The sequence below is a fragment of the Bubalus kerabau genome, chromosome 7 (genome assembly GCF_029407905.1).
Source record: "Bubalus kerabau isolate K-KA32 ecotype Philippines breed swamp buffalo chromosome 7, PCC_UOA_SB_1v2, whole genome shotgun sequence".
Classification (NCBI taxonomy): domain Eukaryota; kingdom Metazoa; phylum Chordata; class Mammalia; order Artiodactyla; family Bovidae; genus Bubalus; species Bubalus kerabau.
In genome coordinates this window covers 100,099,677-100,120,515 of record NC_073630.1, presented here as the reverse complement: position 1 = coordinate 100,120,515, position 20,839 = coordinate 100,099,677, and the positions used below count along the sequence as shown (strand labels likewise).

The 20,839-nt window shown below is 39.4% G+C and overlaps 1 protein-coding gene across 1 annotated transcript in view; it reads left to right on the top strand.

The window, feature by feature from the left end:
• Nucleotides 1–20,839, top strand: part of PRKG2 (protein kinase cGMP-dependent 2) — a 115,717-nt gene that overhangs the window by 76,074 nt on the left and 18,804 nt on the right. Inside the window, exon 16 of the mRNA XM_055588906.1 lies at nt 16,679–16,842. Within this exon, the coding sequence (XP_055444881.1) occupies nt 16,679–16,842 (164 nt within the window). The remainder of the gene's footprint in view (nt 1–16,678; nt 16,843–20,839) is intronic.

Here is a 20,839-nt window from a genome sequence, read left to right as displayed (position 1 = left end):
AATTATCACTGCTGCTGCTGCTGCTAAGTCGCCTCAATCGTGTCCGACTCTATGCGACCCCATAGACAGCAGCCCACTAGGCTCCTCTGTCCCTGGGATTCTCCAGGCAAGAATACTGGAGTGGGTTGCCATTTTGTGAGAAAATGCTAAATAACTGAAAAACAGCATCGTGTAAGCTGAGAGTAGGTGTAATTGGAATCAAAGTGGAAGAAGATGTCAGTCATTTTAAAAGAAGGCAACAAAGGAGAACAGGAAGCCTAGAAAAAAAAAATCAAAGAGAAAACACAATCTGAAAGGAGAAAGAAATCTAATGTATGTAAATAGACTTCACTGTTCAGATAAAAACCAAACACTGCCAAATAGATTCCAAAAATAAAAATCAGCTACATGAGGTTTACAAGAGACAGACCAGAACATGAGGGTGCAGACAGGTTGAAATGAAAAGGATAGAAAATAATATGTCTGGGAAATATTCAACAAATTGAAAAGCAGGTTTCATTATGTTGGTATCAGGGAAGAAGTATTTCTAGAGATAGAAAGGGTTACCATATGATGATAAAGGGTTCATTTTACCATGATGATGTAAAAATCCTGATCTTTCAATTACCTATGAAAATCCTTCAAAAGTAAGAAGCTGAATGACAGAACTCATAAGGAGAAATGAACAACTGTAGGAAAATATGACTATACCTCTCACAGAAATTGAAAGAACATTCAGACTGAAAATCATTAAACTTTAGAAGATGTGTACAACACAGTTAATCAACTTGATATAATTGATTTGTAGAATATTGTTGCCAATATTTACAGGATGCCATTTACCACATTTGATCATATACTGGATCATCAAGCAAGTTTCAGCAAATTAAAAAAAAAAATAGAAATTGGGCTGGCAGTCTAGCAGCGCTTCTTCTGCTAGAAGGTCCTGAGGGGGTCGCAGTAGAGATAAGGGCAGTGCAGTCTAGTGGTGTAGTGCCCAGCATGTCAGGAATGCACATCTGGGTGGACACTGGGCAGCCCAGACTCAGACATTAATGAACTCGAGGATGAAAGACTCCTTAAAGGATGACCTTGGCCTTATTCTTCAAATTTTAATAAGTGGCATTTTCATCTCCCTTTATCATTTCTTAGCAATATCAGTGAGAGGTCAGATATCTAAGGACTATAGTAAAGAAAGGCTTCCCTCACCCCCAGCAAAGACTAACCAGCTAAAGCCTGGAGAAAAGACTTAAGTAGGAAGAAGGTCTGGATTTTCAAAGTGTCTCCTTAGAAACTACAGAGGCTTGCTCTTTGGTTTTAATTACAGAGAATGTGTTTGTATGAGGGATGAAGACTTAACTCTACTCTTCTTCCCTGATTCATGATTGAGAATGCCACACTGGTTCAGTCCCACAAGGAGCCCATGTGGTCCAAGCTGTCTCCATCGGGAAAAATACTAGGTTGGAGATTAAGGATTAGCAGATACTACTAATGGACCAAGGAGATTCTCACATCACTAACTCTTATCTGCCCATCCAATATTTTCCTAAATTTTTCTTTCAAGGCCGAAGGAGAGCTGTTGAAGGCAATCATGATCAAGTCCTCCTTCTGGTTATCATGAATGAATCAGAGTTGATACTAAGATGTAGGACAGTATTTAAAGAATTAAAAAATGACCTTGTTCTCAACCCAAGCAGAATTTATACAGTAGCTAGCCTTCTGCAGGAAAAACTTTGTTGTAATACAATAAATCTCAGTTGTCTTTCATCAATAAATGCTCTGTATGATTAAGCTATTTAACTCATTTGAATAGTATACCTCATTTTCACACAGAATACCTTAATCTTATTTCTATTGAGTATGGTATAAGAAAACACATTAAAAAAAAAGAAAACACATTAAATGTTGGTATTATTACCTATTTCTTTATGATCTTTCGGCCCCTCTACCCTGATTGCCTCATAATATCAGACTGTGCTGCAGTATTTACTGCTAGACTTAGTACACTGCTTAGCATAGAAGAATGAATGAAAGGCCGATGAGGCAGTTTGCTCCTCACTCCCAAAATAAGAACGTAAAGGTTTTGTTCAGTGACATCAAAGTATGTAAGATAAAAATCAATAACAAAATTTAAAAATCAGGAAGAAACTACTAAAAAGATTCATCTTGTTGGAATGTTAAGGATATTTCAAAATAATTCAAGGATCAGTGAAGGAGAGATTTTAACAAGATTATAGAACTGAGTTGCACAATAGAGAATACTACACATCAACACATATGTGTTGCAACTAAATGATAGTGGGAATAATGTTTATAACTTTTCATGTTTCAAGTAGGAAGTAAAGAAGGCTAAAAAGGAACTAAATATGCATTCAACTTAAGAAGATGGAAAATGGGTAAAAAGAAAAGAGAAGGAAAAAATAAAATAAAATAAAATAAAAAATAAATAAGGAAAAAATAAAGAATTAATTAAACATAAAATAAAAGGATACAGAACCAGGATGTTTTGGAAAGACTAATAAAACTAACAAACTGTGAAAATACTGAACAAAAGAAAAAGAGAAGTATTATAGATAAATGCTGTTATGAGTGAACATGACTATAGTTATAGCAGAGATTTACATGGATTCGAAATTATTTGAGCAGCTCTGTTGCTATATATAATGCATTATAGGTGTGTGTATATGTGTGTGTTAAGTTACTTCAGTCGTGTCTGACTCTTTGTGACCACGTGGACTGTGTACCCACCAGGCTCATTTGTCCATGGGGTTCTCCAGGCATGAATACTGGAATGGGATGCCATGCCCTCCTCCAGGGGATCTTCTCAACCCAGGGATCGAACCAGCATCTCTTTTGTCTTCTGCATTGGCAGGGGAGTTCTTTGCCACCTGGGAAACCCTAATATAGTATACAGTATATATATATATATATCAATGGTTGGGGCCTGTGAGAGTTCTCTTCCTGGTTTGCAGATAGCCATCTTCTCTGTGTCCTCATATGGCACAGAGAGAGAGAGAGAGAGAGAGAGAGAGAGAGAGAGAGAGAGAGAAATCATCTTTCTTCTGTTTTGTTTTTTTTTTTTTCCTAAGGGCACAAATCCCATTCATAAGGGCCTCACCCTTATGACCTGATTACTCCCAAAAACCCCTCCTCCAGATATCATCACAGTGAGGACTAGAGTTTTAAGAGGAGTTTTAGAGAGACACAAACATTCAGTCCATAACACGTGAGATCTAGAAAATTTACTTCAAGGATTTTCAATATGAATTTTATGCAGACTCTTTAGAATACAGTGCAAGATAATTTCCATCTTATTCTATAAAACTAGTGTAAACTTGATTCTTCAAACAAAATGCCTAAGGAAGGCAAATTAATGTCCAACCTCACTCATGAATTAAATGTAAAACTTATAAGCAAAATCTTAGCAAACTGAATAGTACAATTAATGCAAATCATTGGAGGCTGGCTATATCTCAGGAAAGCAAGCATTGCTTTTAACATTAAAAATTTTATCTAACCAAGTCACCACTTAATAGATTAAAAAATAAAAACAATTACATATAATAATTACCTCAATAGCTACAGAGGCAATTTTGATGTTTCTACATTCAGTCATGATAAATTCTCTTAGCAACTAGGAATAGAAATAAATTTTATTAATCCATTGAAAGATACCTAACAAAAATTTAGAGTAACCATAATGATGAAACATTTGAAGCTATGCTTTTAAAAGTCGTGGTATAAGTACTTCTATTTTACCAGAGGTTCTACCCAATGCAGTCAGATATAGATAAAATTTAAAGAAAGATCGGAACATAAACAACAAAACCTGTTTTCCCATGTGACATGATTAACTGTAGAAATCCAGAATATAACAGCAAATTATCAGAATTTAGCAGAAAGTTCAATATGGTTGCTAATTGTGAGATTAATAAAGCAAGAACTCAGTGTATTTTTAAATACCAGAAGCATAGTTGATAAATAGGAATACAGATGCCATTTACAAAAAGCATACATATCATATAAATAAACTATGTGTCTAGGAATGAATCTGGCAAAATGTGTAGAAGCTTTATTGAGAAGCTTATACAAAGTTATAGAAAGATACTAAAAGACCTAAAATAATAGATTCATTCTCTCTTCTTTAGGGCACAGAGCTAGAGTATCCTCCCCCATCCCCCACCTTTTGTATGGCTCATTGTGATGGTGTTTCATAGTTCTATCTCATGAAATGTGAGCTGACCTGGGCTGATGGTGTGTGGTGCAGCTGACTTCTATTCAGTCTTTCTGGCTTATGGCCAATGAACACAGCCGACTGGAGGTCGGTAGAGCCCTCAGATGGAAGGAGTCTGTGTCCCTGAGCTACTACTTGGAGATTTCCCTACTGCTCAGGAAAACCCATTATGTGAGGAAGAAGGAAATTAATGTAGAGTTTAAGGGTTTATACTTTCTTGATGTTTGTTGCTGTGGCTAGCATTACCCTTACTCACTCAGAAAGATGTACTGAGTTTAAAAATAGGACGAGTCAACATTCTAAAGGTATCAATAATTTCCAAAAGGATCTGCAGATTTGATTCACTTCCAGTGGAATTCCAGGAGAGCTTTCCCTGAAGCTTGGCAAAAGCTGATTCTAGAGTTTATACAGACTGACCAAGGGCCAAGAACAGCCAAGACATTTCTGAGGGCAGATGAGAACATGGGAAAGGGGAACTCTCTCTGATATCAGAACAAATTATAATGCTTTAGCTCAAATTACTAGCGGGGCAGCAGTGCAAATTAAAATCACAATATAATATGGTCTATAAACCACTAGACTATTCAGTTCAGTCGCTCAGTCGTGTCCGACTCTTTGCGACCCCGTGAATCACAGCACGCCAGGCCTCCCTGTCCATCACCAACTCCTGGAGCTCACTCAAACTCATGTCCATTGAGTCGGTGATGCCATCCAGCCACTTTCCTTCCAAGGAGTAAGCGTCTTTAAACTTCATGGCTCCAATCACCATCTGCAGTGATTTTGGAAAAATAAAGTCAGCCACTGTTTCCACCGTTTCCCCATCTATTTGCCATGAAGTGATGGGACCAGATGCCATGATCTTCGTTTCCTGAATGTTGAGCTTTAAGCCAACTTTTTCGCTTTTCTCTTTCACTAGAGATCTCTAGTCTTTCCTAGGTATGACCTAAAGCAATCCCTTATGATTATACAGTGGAAGTGAGAAGTAGATTTAAGGGACTAGATATGATCAACAGAGTGCCTGATGAACTATGGAATGAGGTTCATGACATTGTACAGGAGACAGGGAGCAAGACCATTCCCAAGAAAAAGAAATGCAAAAAAGCAAAATGGCTGTCTGGGGAGGCCTTACAAAGAGCTGTGAAAAGAAGAGAAGTAAAAAGCAAAGGAGAACTGGAAAGATATAAGCATCTGAATGCAGAGTTCCAAAGAATAGCAAGGAGAGATAAGAAAGCCATCCTCAGTGATCAGTACAAAGAAATAGAGGAAAACAATAGAGTGGGAAGGACTAGAGATCACTGCAAGAAAATTAGAGATACCAAGGGAACATTTCATGCAAAGATGGGCTTGATAAAGCACAGAAATAGTATGGACCTAACAGAAGCAGATGATATTAAGAAGAGGTGGCAAGAATACACAGAAGAACTGTACAAAAAAGATCTTCACAACCCAGATAATCATGATGGTGTGATCACTGACCTAGAGCCAGACATCCTGGAATGTGAAGTCAAGTGGGCCTTAGAAAGCATCACTACGAACAAAGCTAGTGGAGGTGATGGAATTCCAGTGGAGCTATTTCAAATCCTGAAAGATGATGCTGTGAAAGTGTTGCACTCAATATGCCAGCAAATTTGGAAAACTCAGCAGTGGCCACAGGACTGGAAAAGGTCAGTTTTCATCCCAATCCCAAAGAAAGGCAATGCCAAAGAGTGCTCAAACTACCGCACAATTGCACTCATCTCACACTCTAGTTAAGTAATGCTCAAAATTCTCCAAGCCAGGCTTCAGCAATACATGAACTGTGAACTTCCAGATGTTCAAGCTGGTTTTAGAAAAGGCAGAGGAACCAGAGATCAAATTGCCAACATCTGCTGGATCATGCAAAAAGCAAGAGAGTTCCAGAAAAACATCTATTTCTGTTTTATTGACTATGCCAAAGCCTTTGACTGTGTGGATCACAAAAAACTGCGGATAATTCTGAAAGAGTTGGGCATACCAGACCACCTGACCTGCCTCTTGAGAAAGCTGTATACAGGTCAGGAAGCAATAGTCAGAACTGAACATGGAACAACAGACTGGTTCCAAATAAGAAAAGGAGTACATCAAGGCTGTATATTGTCACCCTGCTTATTTAAATTCTATGCAGAGTACATCATGAGAAACGCTGGGCTGGAAGAAGTACAAGATGGAATCCAGATTGCTGTGAGAAATATCAATAACCTCAGATATGCAGATGACACCACCCTTATGGCAGAAAGTGAAGAGGAACTTAAAAAGCCTCTTGATGAAAGTGAAAGAAGAGAGTGAAAAAGTTGGCTTAAAGCTCAACATTCAGAAAATGAAGATCATGGCATTTGGTCCCATCACCTCATGGCAAATAGATGGGGAAACAGTGGAAACAGTGGCTGACTTCATTTTTGGGGGCTCCAAAATCACTGCAGATGGTGATTGCAGCCATGAAATTAAAAGACATTTACTCCTTGGAAGGAAAGTTATGACCAACCTAGATAGCATATTAAAAAGCAGAGACATTGCTTTGCCAACAAAGGTCCGTCTAGTCAAGGCTATGGTTTTTCCAGTGGTAATGTATGGATGTGAGAGTTGGACTGTGAAGAAAGCTGAGCACCGAAGAATTGATGCTTTTGAACTGTGGTTTTGAAGACTCTTGAGAGTTCCTTGGACTGCAAGGAGATCCAACCAGTCCTTCCTAAAGGAGATCAGTCCTGGGTGTTCATTGGAAGCACTGATGTTGAAGCTAAAACTCCAATACTTTGGCCACCCGATGCAAAGAGCTGACTCATTTGAAAAGACCCTGATGCTGGGAAAGATTGAAGGCAGGAGGAGAAGGAGACGACAGAGGATGAGATGGTTGCATGACATCACCGACTCAATGGGCATGAGTTTGGGTGGACTCCAGGAATTAGTGATGGGCAAGGAGGCCTGGCATGCTGTGTGGTTCATGGGATGACAAAGAATCAGATACGACTGAGCAACTGAACTGACTGATATAATACTTAATGGCTTATTCGCTCATGTCCGACTCTTTGCAACCCTTTTGGACAACAGCCTTCCAGTCTCCTCTCTCCATGGGGATTCTCCAGCAAGAATACTGGAGTGGGTTGCCATGACCTCTGCCAGGGATTTTCCCAATCCAGGGGTTGAACCCAGGTCTCCTGCACTGCCAGCATATTCTTTACCAGCAGAAAATCTTACAGGTGGCAAAAAATAAAAGTTGATGTCACTAAAGGATGGTGAGGATATATAGCAATAGCAACTCTTAATCACTGCTGCTGGTGAAGGAGTTGCTTATATAGTACCTAAGGAAATTAACTTGAAAATGTGTAGTGAAGTTGAACATACCATATCATTGACTCAGAAGTTCTACCTTACACATGTCCAGTAAGCAAGATGAGAAATGATGCTAATAGAAACTTTTCTTTGTGATAACACACTAATAGATATAAGACAAATTTTCATCTATGGCATCATGATGGGAAATCATTTTTCAAAAAAGTTTAGAACATTTATAGCATATTCTTTCAATGGTGTGTGATACAGCAGTATAAACGTACTCCAATATGGGCTAAATTCAAAAATATAGTTTTAAGTGAAAAAAAGGCAGTTTGTCCAAGAATTGATAAGATTTATCTAAAAATTTTAAAAATTGTAACTATATAGCATTCTCCAGTATTCTAGCCTGGAGAATCCCATGAACAGAGGAGCCTCGCAGGCTACAGTCCATAGGGTTGCAAAGAGTTGGACATGACTGAAGCAGCTTCTAGAAGTATAGACTGGATCATGTAAGGATAATTAAATATGTGGGAAAATTAGAAGTGAAGGCAAGCAAATGATAAACACAAAAGTCAGGGTAATGGTGACCTCTTGGCAAGGGGTAGGAGGACAGTGTGACAGGAGAACAGTGTGGCAGGAACAAAGCATGCTGCTGTATCAGTTCTGTTCTAATTACTAAACTGGAGGTGGACACAGGGGTGTTTTTATTTTCATGCATTAAAATTTGCATATATGTCACATTGTTTTGTATGTGTCAAGTATTTCCTAACTTGAAAACTAAAAGTAATCATTGATTCTAACTGTGTACTTTTTTGCCAGACCATTATTAGCTGTACTTATTAAGTGACAGTGAAGCTTATCCCACCAGTGTGCTTAACATATGTTGTTCCTTTTCCCTTAAAAATCTACTTACTCATGAATTTATGTATAATGGGAAGGTTACTTTGGACCCTCATTACAGTCTCATCTCCAGTTTCCATAATCTCCCTAGACTTTCATTTTGTCATCTTTAACATCGGCATATAGTTGCTAATTCATTTTTGGTGAAGATTATAGATGATAGAATGATAGAATACAAAATGATAGAATACTGAAAGAGAAACTTCCCAGGTCAGTAGGTGCCCAATATGCTACTGGAGATCAGTGGAGAAATAACTCCAGAAAGAATGAAGGGATGGAGCCAAAGCAAAAACAATACCCAGCTGTGGATGTGACTGGTGATAGAAGCAAGGTCCCATGCTGTAAAGAGCAATATTGCATAGGAACCTGGAATGTCAGGTCCATGAATCAAGGCAAGTTGGAAGTGGTCAAACAAGAGATGGCAAGAGTGAATGTCAACATTCTATCAATCAGCGAACTGAAATGGACTGGAATGGGTGAATTTAACTCAGATGACCATTATATCTACTACTGCGGGCAGGAATCCCTCAGAAGAAATGGAGTAGCCAGCATGGTCAACAAAAGAGTCCAAAATGCAGTACTTGGATGCAATCTCAAAAATGACAGAATGATCTCTGTTCGTTTCCAAGGCAAACCATTCACTATCACAGAAATCCAAGTCTATGCCCCAACCAGTAATGCTGAAGAAGCTGAAGTTGAACGGTTCTATGAAGACCTACAAGACCTTTTAGAACTAACACCCCAAAAAGATGTCCTTTTCATTATAGGGGACTGGAATGCAAAAGTAGGAAGTCAAGAAACACCTGGAGTAACAGGTAAATTTGGCCTTGGAATACGGAATGAAGCAGGGCAAAGACTAATAGAGTTTTTCCAAGAAAATGCACTGGTCATAACAAACACCCTCTTCCAACAACACAAGAGAAGACTCTATACATGGACATCACCAGATGGTCAACACCAAAATCAGATTGATTATATTCTTTGCAGCCAAAGATGGAGAAGCTCTATACAGTCAGCAAAAACAAGACCAGGAGCTGACTGTGGCTCAGACCATGAACTCCTTATTGCCAAATTCAGACTGAAATTGAAGAAAGTAGGGAAAACCACTAGGCCATTCAGGTATGACCTAAATCAAATCCCTTATGATTATACAGTGGAAGTGAGAAATAGATTTAAGGGCCTAGATCTGATAGATAGAGTGCCTGATGAGCTATGGAATGAGGTTCCATACAGGAGACAGGGAGCAAGACCATCCCCATGGAAAAGAAATGCAAAAAAGCAAAATGGCTGTCTGGGGAGGCCTTACAAAGAGCTGTGAAAAGAAGAGAAGTGAAAAGCAAAGGAGAAAAGGAAAGATATAAACATTTGAATGCAGAGTTCCAAAGAATAGCAAGAAGAGATAAGAAAGCCTTCTTCAGCGATCAATGCAAAGAAATAGAGGAAAACAACAGAATGGGAAAGACTAGAGATCTCTTCAAGAAAATTAGAGATACCAAAGGAACATTTCATGCAAAGATGGGCTCGATAAAGGACAGAAATGGTATGGACCTAACAGAAGCAGAAGATATTAAGAAGAGATGGCAAGAATACACAGAAGAACTGTACAAAAAAGATCTTCATGACCCAGATAATCACGATGGTGTGATCACTGACCTAGAGCCAGACATCCTGGAATGTGAAGTCAAGTGGGCCTTAGAAAGCATCACTACGAACAAAGCTAGTGGAGGTGATGGAATTCCAGTTGAGCTATTCCAAATCCTGAAAGATGATGCTGTGAAAGTGCTGTACTCAATATGCCAGCAAATTTGGAAAACTCAGCAGTGGCCACAGGACTGGAAAAGGTCAGTTTTCATTCCAATCCCAAAGAAAGGCAATGCCAAAGAGTGCTCAAACTACCGCACAATTGCACTCATCTCACACACTAGTAAAGTAATGCTTAAAATTCTCCAAGCCAGGCTTCAGCAATACGTGAACTGTGAACTTCCAGATGTTCAAGCTGGTTTTAGAAAAGGCAGAGGAACCAGAGATCAAATTGCCAACATCCGCTGGATCAATGAAAAAGCAAGAGAGTTCCAGAAAAACATCTCTTTCTGCTTAATTGACTATGCCAAAGCCTTTGACTGTGTGGATCACAATAAACTGTGGAAAATTCTGAAAGAGATGGGCATGCCAGACCACCTGACCTGCCTCTTGAGAAACCTGTATGCAGGTCAGGAAGCAACAGTTAGAACTGGACATGGAACAACAGACTGGTTCCAAATAGGAAAAGGAGTATGTCAAGGCTGTATTTGGTCACCCTGTTTATTTAACTTATATGCAGAGTACATCATGAGAAACGCTGGACTGGAAGAAACACAAGCTGGAATCCAGATTGCTGGGAGAAATATCAATAACCTCAGATATGCAGATGACACCACCCTTATGGCAGAAAGTGAAGAGGAACTCAAAAGCCTCTTGATGAAAGTGAAAGAGAAGAGTGAAAAAGTTGGCTTAAAGCTCAACATTCAGAAAACGAAGATCATGCCATCCGATCCCATCATTTCATGGGACATAGATGGGGAAACAGTGGAAACAGTGTCAGACTTTATTTTTCTGGGCTCCAAATTCACTACAGATGGTGACTGAAGCCATGAAATTAAAAGACACTTACTCCTTGGAAGGAAAGTTATGACCAACCTAGATAGCATATTCAAAAGCAGAGACATTGCTTTGCCAACAAAGGTTCGTCTAGTCAAGGCTATGGTTTTTCCTGTGGTCATGTATGAATGTGGGAGTTGGACTGTGAAGAAGGCTGAACACCAAAGAATTGATGCTTTTGAACTGTGGTGTTGGAGAAGACTCTTGAGAGTCCCTTGGACTGCAAAGAGATCCAACCAGTCCATTCTGAAGGAGATCAGCCCTGGGATTTCTTTGGAAGGAATGATACTAAAGCTGAAACTCCAGTCCTTTGGCCACCTCATGCAAAGAATTGACTCATTGGAAAAGACTCTGATGCTGGGAGGGATTGGAGGCAGGAGGAGAAGGGGACGACAGAGGATGAGATGGCTGGATGGCATCACTGACTCGATGGACATGAGTCTGAGTGAACTCCAGGAGTTGGTGATGGACAGGGAGGCCTGGCGTGCTGCGATTCATGGGGTCTCAAAGAGTCGGACACGACTGAGCGACTGATCTGATCTGATACAAATACATCATACTGAAACATGTTAAGGGTTATCGCTTCATTCAGATTCTTTCACCAAACACATGTGGAACATCTGTTGTGCTACAAATGCTGTAGCGGGTAAAAAATTATTAGGATGTGATGCCTTTCCCCAAGGAGCTAGATTTATTCCCAGGCAACTAGAAGATGGTGCCAAAGGGTAGGTCATTGTGGAACAGAATCTGTTAAAGAACTGTGTAAGAGAAAGGAATTAATTTTGTAAATTCAAGGGTTTCAAAGAGGCAGCATCATGTGAGATGAACCTCCAGTGATTTTATTTTTATTTGGTTGAGTCAGGTCTTAGTTGTGACACAGGGGATCTTAGTTGCGTAGTGCAGGATCATTCATTGTGCCCCACGGACCCTCTAGTTGTGGCATGCAGGCTCCAGAGCACTGGGGCTTAGTTGTTTCGAGGCATGCAGGCTCTTAGTTCCTCGACTAGGGATTGAACCTGCATCCCCTGCGTTGCAAGGTGGATTCTTAATCACTGGACCACTGAGGAAGTCTGCAGTTTGATTTTTTTGTTTGCTCTTATGTATGCAAAGCACCCCATTATCCTTTCTACTTTTGACTAAGCACTCTAAGTCTTTCAGGGGAGTCACCAGAGCTCCAGAAAGAATGGGATGTTGCTGTGAAAGACTCATGCATCCCATACTTTTGCCTCTCTCACCCACTGTTGCCTCAGTGGAAGCCATCCACTCTTGTCCATTTCAGTGGATGGACCTTAGTATCACAAGAACACAAAATCCTCTTTGGTTATTGGTGGACAGAATAAACAGATTCCATTTTACCCTTGTCTAGACTTGGGCAAAGAAAGTGCCCTGAAAATGCCACATAAATATTTTTTTTGGAATGTTGTGTCCCATGAATCATCTGGCTTAATTAGACTGGTCATTTTGTATCCTTTTTTTATATGACCAAGAGAACCAATATCTGACAAATTTTCTGTCCCTGAGAGAAACTTCTGGGAAAAAGCTAGCATTTACTGGATACCAGCTCCATCAAGCCACAGTGCTAATTTTTTTTTTTCTTTTTTTCTTTCTGAAAGAACCAATCATTGCTATAAGTATAGAAACATCCTAGAACCTTCTGGTTTATTAAAATCTTCAGAGGCAATGTTTTTAAGATTTCAGCATAATATTCAGTTGACTTTCATAATGAGAATTTAATAGTGACAAGGGAAAACCTGAGTGTAGCTTCTCCAGAGATTCTTCTTAAAAGCTCAGTTCTGCTAAGAAAAAAAAAAAAAGCTTTTTTAAAAAGAGGAGGTCTCTATTTTCTTTTCTTCTAGAATGATCCTTTTGAAACATTAGTCATGTCATGCACACCTCTTCTCTTAATCCTCCAATGGCCTCCTAGAAAAAAAGTCTGAAGTTCTTTCTGTGGTTTACTGGGCCACTCCACAATTTTGGCCTCACTTCCTGCCTCTTCTCCTCACACACTATGGCCCAGCCACAGTGGCCTTCTTGGCAATCCTTGATCTTCACCACGCATGTTCCCGAAGGCTAGGGCCTTGGTGCTAGCTCTTTATCTGTCAGGATCACTCTTGCTCAGATTTTTTACAGAGCTCTTATTTTTATTTCATGCAGATTTCTGCTCAAATCTGCGTAAATGCTACCTCCCCAGAGAGGCTTTTCTAATCACCCTGTTTAGAGTGTAATTCATATTGATCTCAGTACATGTTTATATATTTCTCCATAGCATATGTTAATATCTGGTAATATTATGTATGCTATTGTATATTGTCAAAGTTTTAATTGAAGTATAGTTGATTTACAATGTTGTGTTAGTTTCAGGTGCACAGCAAAGTCATTTTGATTTTTTCAGATTCTTTTCCCTTGTGCAGTTCAGTTCAGTTCAGTTGCTCAGTCATGTCCAACTCTTTGCGACCCCATGAATTGCAGCATGCCAGGCCTCCCTGTCCATCACCAACTCCCGGAGTTCACTCAAACTCATGTCCATTGAGTCAGTGATGCCATCCAGCCATCTCATCCTCTGTCATCCCCTTCTCCTCCTGCCCCCAATCCCTCCCAGCATCAGAGTCTTTTCCAATGAGTCAACTCTTCGCATGAGGTGGCCAAAGGACTGGAGATTCAGCTTTAGCTTGTAGGTTATTATAAAATACTGAGTAGAGTTCCTGTGCTACACAGTAGGGAACTTACGGGGAACTTGTAGGGAACAATAAGTAGGTCCTTATTGGTTATATGATAATATATTTTTATTTATTTTTTCTTTCTTTCTCGTAAATGTAAACTCTAAGAAGATTGGGGGCTTTGTCTGTACCCTAGTGTTTGGTACATAGTGGTTTTCAATAAACATTCATTGAATAAAGGAAAGAACTTACATTTCTGTTGCCTAAAAGAGAAAGGGTTAAATAAAAGTTTGAAGCTTTGTAGTGGTATCCATGCTGGTTCAAGACAGAGGTAGTGTGGATTTTTATAGAGAATACACAGAGCTTCACATCAGAAGATCTGGGAACTTCTATTTGGCACCTCACTTTAGAGAGGTCTGAGTGTTGATTTTCTCCAACCAGATGGTTTAGACTAAAGCTGATAAGATCAAAGGAGATAAAGAAAGTGGGAAATTTTCATAAGTCTTAAATTTTAACGTAATTACTGCCATCTCTTTCAGTTAGTATGTAAGTACAAAAGCAAAACCAGATACTCAAATTAAAATGTATCACTTTTAAAAATGTATCTTCAGTATCTAATGAACTTTAAGTCATCATTAAAAGGAAAACTTACTTGCAATTTAAAAAATGAGTTGAAAGGCTGTTATAAAACAACAAAATATAATATTTCCATTTGCATTCGTGAAAATGCAGGTATAAGCATTGTTTTCTTGTCTCCTAAATTTGTCTTTAAAAAATTAGCTAGGATTTTCATATTGGTTCTTCCTCTCAGGAGTAAGTAGATATGCTAGCCTCAGTAAGTTGCAAATTTTAATTTCATAATATTCCCAGCCATCTCTTAGGTATAATCATTGTGAGTCCTTTTGGTAGATGAAAGAAAACAGTTAAAACCTGCTTCAAATTAGGTTGTTTAAATTCCCTCTTTCTAATAAGGAAATATTAGGAAAAATTTCTAATACATAACAAAAAGCATTAGTAAAAAGATCAATTTCTAAGAGATTTTTAAAAGTAAGACAAATATTTTAAATATTAATACTTGAATAAAGAAATGAGGGCTGGATTTTATAGTTGACTGATCCATGTTTTTTTTTTAGATGAGGGCCTATTTTGATGTTAACCTGATTTATTTAATTTTTTTAGTCAAGATTACTGCCATATTATTGAGATAGTCCATGTGTAATAAAGCTATTAAAATGTGCATGTTGAAGCCCAGGTATAATTTGTGTGTGTTTACTTGAGGGAGGTGGAGGGTGGTTTTACTAAAATAATGTCTGTATGTATTTGGAGATGAAAGCTACACGCGAAGTCACCCCGTGGAAGGAAACCAGCTGTTTGTTTTGCAGGGCAGAACTTCAGTCATATACACAGCCTCGATTCAAAGAGTGGGTCTTCTGTGCTCCAGTCTTATTTCCAGTCTCTATTCTGTGCACAGAATTCATTGAATAGAGTCTCAGAGAAGTGGAGGGACCTATTCTGAAGCGACAGATGAGGGCAGTGCCCATACATCACCCTGGGAGAGTTCCCAACGCTCAGTCAGCACTGAGCTCAGCTGTCAGCTCCTAATGGCATCTTCCCCAGCCATCTTCTCCCTGATGTGCCAGAAGTCCATGTCTTTGGGCTCTCTGAGTTTATACTTTACATCATCTTCTGTATCATGCCTCACGTGGCATTTTATTATTCTCACATGTCTGTTTAAGCAATCCCAGTACTCCAAAGTTCTTCTAGTCCACTTTGTATCTATAGCACAGAGCTCGGCCAATTGTAAGTGCAGACTGTATTTTTTCAGAATAAATAAGTTAATCCAAGTGCTACCCATCGCCCACCACCCTGAGAGGGACTGAGGGTGTCAGAGTCCAGCCAAAGTTGAGATGGGATGATCCTGGCTTTTACTTCTGACTCCCAGCCTTGAGAAGTTTTTGCAGGCATTGTGCACAAAGGTTTTTCAAGACTGTTTAGAATTTTAAGCCCTTTTTTCCTCAACAATGGTTCCTTTTCCAAATCCTCAATTTCCTTTTATGATATGAAGTGCAAAAGTGTCAGTCACTGTCCCCTTTTCTTTTCCTAATGAATGCCACTGTTGATATTGAAAATTACTGGTCTGCTTGTCCTGAACTTCACCTTGGTTGGAAGGATCTCCCCTTCCTAAAGGGCTTCCCAGGTGGCACTAGCAGTAAAGAATCCACTTGCCAACATAGGAGCTGCAAGAGACGCAGTTTCGATCTATGGGTTGGGAAAGTCCCCAGGAGAAGGAAATGCAAACCAATTCAATATTCTTGCCTGAGAAATCCCATGGACAGAGGAGCTTGGTGGACTACATACAATCCATGAGGTCTCAAAGAGTTGGACACAACTGAGTGACTGAGAACAGCACACAGCCCCTTCCTAAACCAGCCCTCTAGTCCTCTAGGAGTCCTGGGTGTAGAGATGTGTGCATGGGACTTTCTCCAGTGTAATGAGGTTTACCCTTGGCCCTGAATGAGAGAGTCAGTGTTTGTGAGTATGTGTGTGTGGTGTGAAGGGGAGGGTGGAGGCAAAGAAAGAAGACTGAAGAAGTTAAAGTGAAAGTTGCTCAGTAGTGTCCAACTCTTTGCGACCCCCTGGACTATGCAGTCCATGGAATTCTCCAGGCCAGAATACTGGAGTGGGTAGCCTTTCCCTTCACCAGGGCATCTTTCCAACCCAGAGATCGAACCCAGATCTCCCACATTGCAGACGGATTCTTTACCAGCTGAGCCACAAGGGAAGCCCAAGAATATTGGAATGGATAGCCTATCCCATCTCCAGTGGATTTTCCCAACCCAGGAATTGAACCAGGGTCTCCTGCATTGCAGGTGGATTCTTTACCAGCTGAGCTATCAGGGAAACCCTTAAGAAGTTCAAGGGAGATTTAAAGAAGAGTGTGAGTTTTATGATCTCTGAAGATTTCTTTGATCTTCTTTTCTAGGTTGACTTTGGATTTGCTAAGAAAATAGGATCTGGACAGAAAACATGGACGTTCTGTGGAACTCCAGAGTATGTAGCTCCTGAAGTCATTCTCAACAAAGGGCATGACTTCAGTGTGGATTTTTGGTCCCTGGGAATTCTAGTATATGAGCTCCTCACGGGCAAGTAAGTACCTTCAAGTTGTGTTCAGCCTCTTCTTCAGAGAACTGCAAAAATAACTTACTCATGATAACACACACACACACACACACACACACACACACACACACACACATATATATATATATATAAAAGAATTTAACATTTTGGAAGTGTTTTTGATTAAGCATGATGCCTTTTCCTCTTCACGTTATGTCCTGTATAGCATGCTTTCTAGGTTATAACATGGTGAAAATATTCAGGAAGGTACAGCAAAGGAGTACAAAACTGCTATAGTTTATTTAGAAGGGCTCCCCAGGTGGCACTTGTGGTAAAGAACCCTCCTTCCAATCCAGGAGACAAAGAGACATGGGTTCGATCCCTGGATTGGAAGGATCCCCTGGAAGATGGCGTGGAAACCCACTCCAGTATTCTTGCCTGAGAATCCCATGGACAACAGAGCCTGGGGGGTTACAATCTGTAGGGTTGCAAAGAGTAGGACACAACTGAAATGACTTAGCACTCATGCATGCACCTAGAGGGGCAAGGCCTGTTGTTATAGATACTATATAAAGTATAATTAATACTTTATATACTTTTATATTAAGTATAATTTTACTTAATATATACTTCTATATAGTATGTATATATTAATGCTGCTGCTGCTAAGTCACTTCAGTCGTGTCCGACTCTGTGCGACCCCATAGACGGCAGCCCACCAGGCTCCCCCGTCCCTGGGATTCTCCAGGCAAGAACACTGGAGTGGGGTGCCATTTCCTTCTCCAATGCATGAAAGTGAAAAGTGAAAGTGAAGTCGCTCAGTCGTGTCCGACTCTTAGCGACCCCATGGACTGCAGCCTACCAGGCTCTTCTGTCCATGGGATTTTCCAGGCAAGAGTACTGGAGTGGGGTGCCATTGCCTTCTCTGATATATATTTATATATATACTAATGTGTATATTATATATATATATATAACTATATACTTTTATATTAAGTATAATTAATACTTAACTATAACTTCACTATACTAAGTGAAAGTTTTGGGACTTCATAATCAAAATAAGAAAGAGAATTGAAGTTGTGGGCTGTTATTATTTCCTCATATATTTTTTTCAGTTGAGAAAATAGCAGATGTATTTCCATTAAATCCATTGATCAATTAAATTTAACCATATTCTTCCATCATCCCAATAAATCATTAACCAGAAATGCTAAAAGAAGAAAGCATTGCTGGATTTAAATTTTAATCCCCTTGTCAACTGCTTTCTAGAGGTGCTGATGACCAGAGACAAGACACAGCAGGAGTTTTACAAGTTAAAATTGGATTGTCATTCCTGAAGTGATAAAGAGCTGTATATTAATGAATTCAGGATCCCAAACAGTCATGCCCACACACACACACACTTATACACATATGTGCACAAACACATATTACCTCACATTTGTAAAGCCTTTGCCAGCTTACAAAGCACTTACATCTGTTTTATCTAGTTTTGTTTTCACAAACTTATATGGAAGTTAAAGCAGGAATTTTTGTTATCTTAAGGTTTAAATTTGTATTATGATTATTTTATGATTTAAATGTTATGGATTAGAGGACTGGGTCAGAGATTTACCACTAAGACCTGGGATTTAATCTCAGGTCTTCTGACTCCAAATGAGACACGTTTTTTATTAAACACATGTGCCTTATACAAATGAGTTTTTAGTATAATGCATGGATGTACCCACAGCACTCAGGTCAGTTTTCTACCTCCATTTGTCATGAACTGATTTGGTCATCCTTTTAAGCCTTTACAACCAAATATCCTCAGTCTTGATTTCAGGGAGGATTTGCATATGGAACTGCATAAGAAATGCTGGAATGAGCCCAGTTCAGGGGATTCAAGGCTCAGCACATACTTTACCAAAGGAGAGTTTCTTGAACTTTATACACTGCAAATTTCAGTATTGGATTATGTGTGGCTCTGTTCTTTATCCTTGTCCACATGAAAGATTATTTGATATTATCTGTAATATCAAATATTTTCAAATATTCATTGCTTAAGATTTTGAAGGAAAGAAAAGAAAAATGTCCTGCTAGTCATTTAGAGAGAAAATTGCGTACGGTCTCAGGACACAAGGATTTCTGTTTCAAGAACTGGTTTTCTTGTCTCTGGAAAATAAGTCAGCTGCATTTCTAACAGATACGTGACAGCTCTTGTAGGTGCCTGGAGAACATACATTTCTGTCTTCATCAGCTGGAATACATTGTTACATGAAGTGTGGAAATAAAGTGAGGGAATAGGAAAGGGGAACGATTCTTTGCCAAAATGGTCTTGAGTTGTCCTAAAGAAGTTAAGAGTGGGGGATGGGTGGGAGGGAGATTCAAGAGGGAGGGGGATATAAGTATTCTTACAGCTGATTCAAGTTGTTGTACAGCTTGTACACCCAGCACAACATTGTAAAGCAAGTATCCTCCAATTAAAAATAAAATATGAAAAAAAAAGTTGAGAAATCATTTTTATAAAGGTTTCCTGGGATAGGGTATGGGGACAGTTCATTTTATTAAAAAAAATTTTTTTTTCATTGATTTATTTTTATTTATTTATTTTTTTTACTTTACAAAATTACATTGGTTCATTTTAAATGCCCTAAAGTCAGGAGGTAAATGAAGATAAGAAAAGAACTGAAAAACCAAACCAAAACAAAACACTACCTACTTGTAAATCCATAAATAAGTTGAAGATGTTAGAGCGATGTTTTTTGTTTCCTACCTCTTTTTATTTATGAGTGAAACATAGATTATTGAAAAGTTGGTGCACCAAACTTGTTTCAAGTTTATTACAAAGAGTGGGAGCTCTCAGTATCCTCCCGTCTGCAGCGTGACTAAAATACGGCAGAGTTGTTTGTGAAAAACATCTTTAATTTTCAAAAATTAAATGACACAACAGTGTAGGTATGAAAGTGATTTTAAAAGCAGAGTCTATGCATTAACATGTTACTCAAATTCAGTGGTTCATTCCCAATGCTTTCTTTTTTTTTAAAATTAGCTTATTTATTATAATTAGAGACTAATTACTTTACAATATTGTAGTGGTTTTTGCCATACAGCGACATGAATCAGACACGGGTGTACATGTGTCCCCTCGTGTCGAACCCCCTCCCACCTCGCTCCCCATCCCGTCCCTCTGGGTTGTCCCAGTGGACCAGCTTTGAGTGCCCTGTTTCATGCATCGAACTTGGACTGGTCATCTGTTTCACATACGGTAATATACGTGTTTCAATGCTATTCTTTCAATCATCCCACCCTCACCTTCTCCCACAGAGTCCAAAAGTCTGTTCTTTATATCTGTGTCTCTTTTGCTGTCTCACATACAGGGTTGTCATTACCATCTTTCTAAATTCCATCAGATCAGATCAGTCGCTCAGTCGCGTCCGACTCTTTGCGACCCCATGAATTGCAGCACGCCAGGCCTCCCTGTTCATCACCAACTCCTGGAGTTCACTCAGACTCATGTTCATCGAGTCAGTGATGCCATCCAGCCATCTCATCCTCTGTCGTCCCCTTCTCCTCTTGCCCCCAATCCTTCCCAGCATCAGAGTCTTTTCAATGAGTCAACTCTTTGCATGAGGTGGCCAAAGGACTGGAGTTTCAGCTTTAGCATCATTCCTTCCAAAGAAATCCCAGGGCTGATCTCCTTCAGAATGGACTGGTTGGATCTCCTTGCAGTCCAAGGGACTCTCAAGAGTCTTCTCCAACACCACAGTTCAAAAGCATCAATTCTTCAGTGCTCAGCCTTCTTCACAGTCCAACTCTCACATCCATACATGACCACAGGAAAAACCATAGCCTTGACTAGACGAAACTTTGTTGGCAAAGCAATGTCTCTGCTTTTGAATATGCTATCTAGGTTGGTCACAACTTTCCTTCCAAGGAGTAAGCGTCTTTTAATTTCATGGCTGCAGTCACCATCTGTAGTGATTTTGGAGCCCAGAAAAATAAAGTCTGACACTGTTTCCACTGTTTCCCCATCTATTTC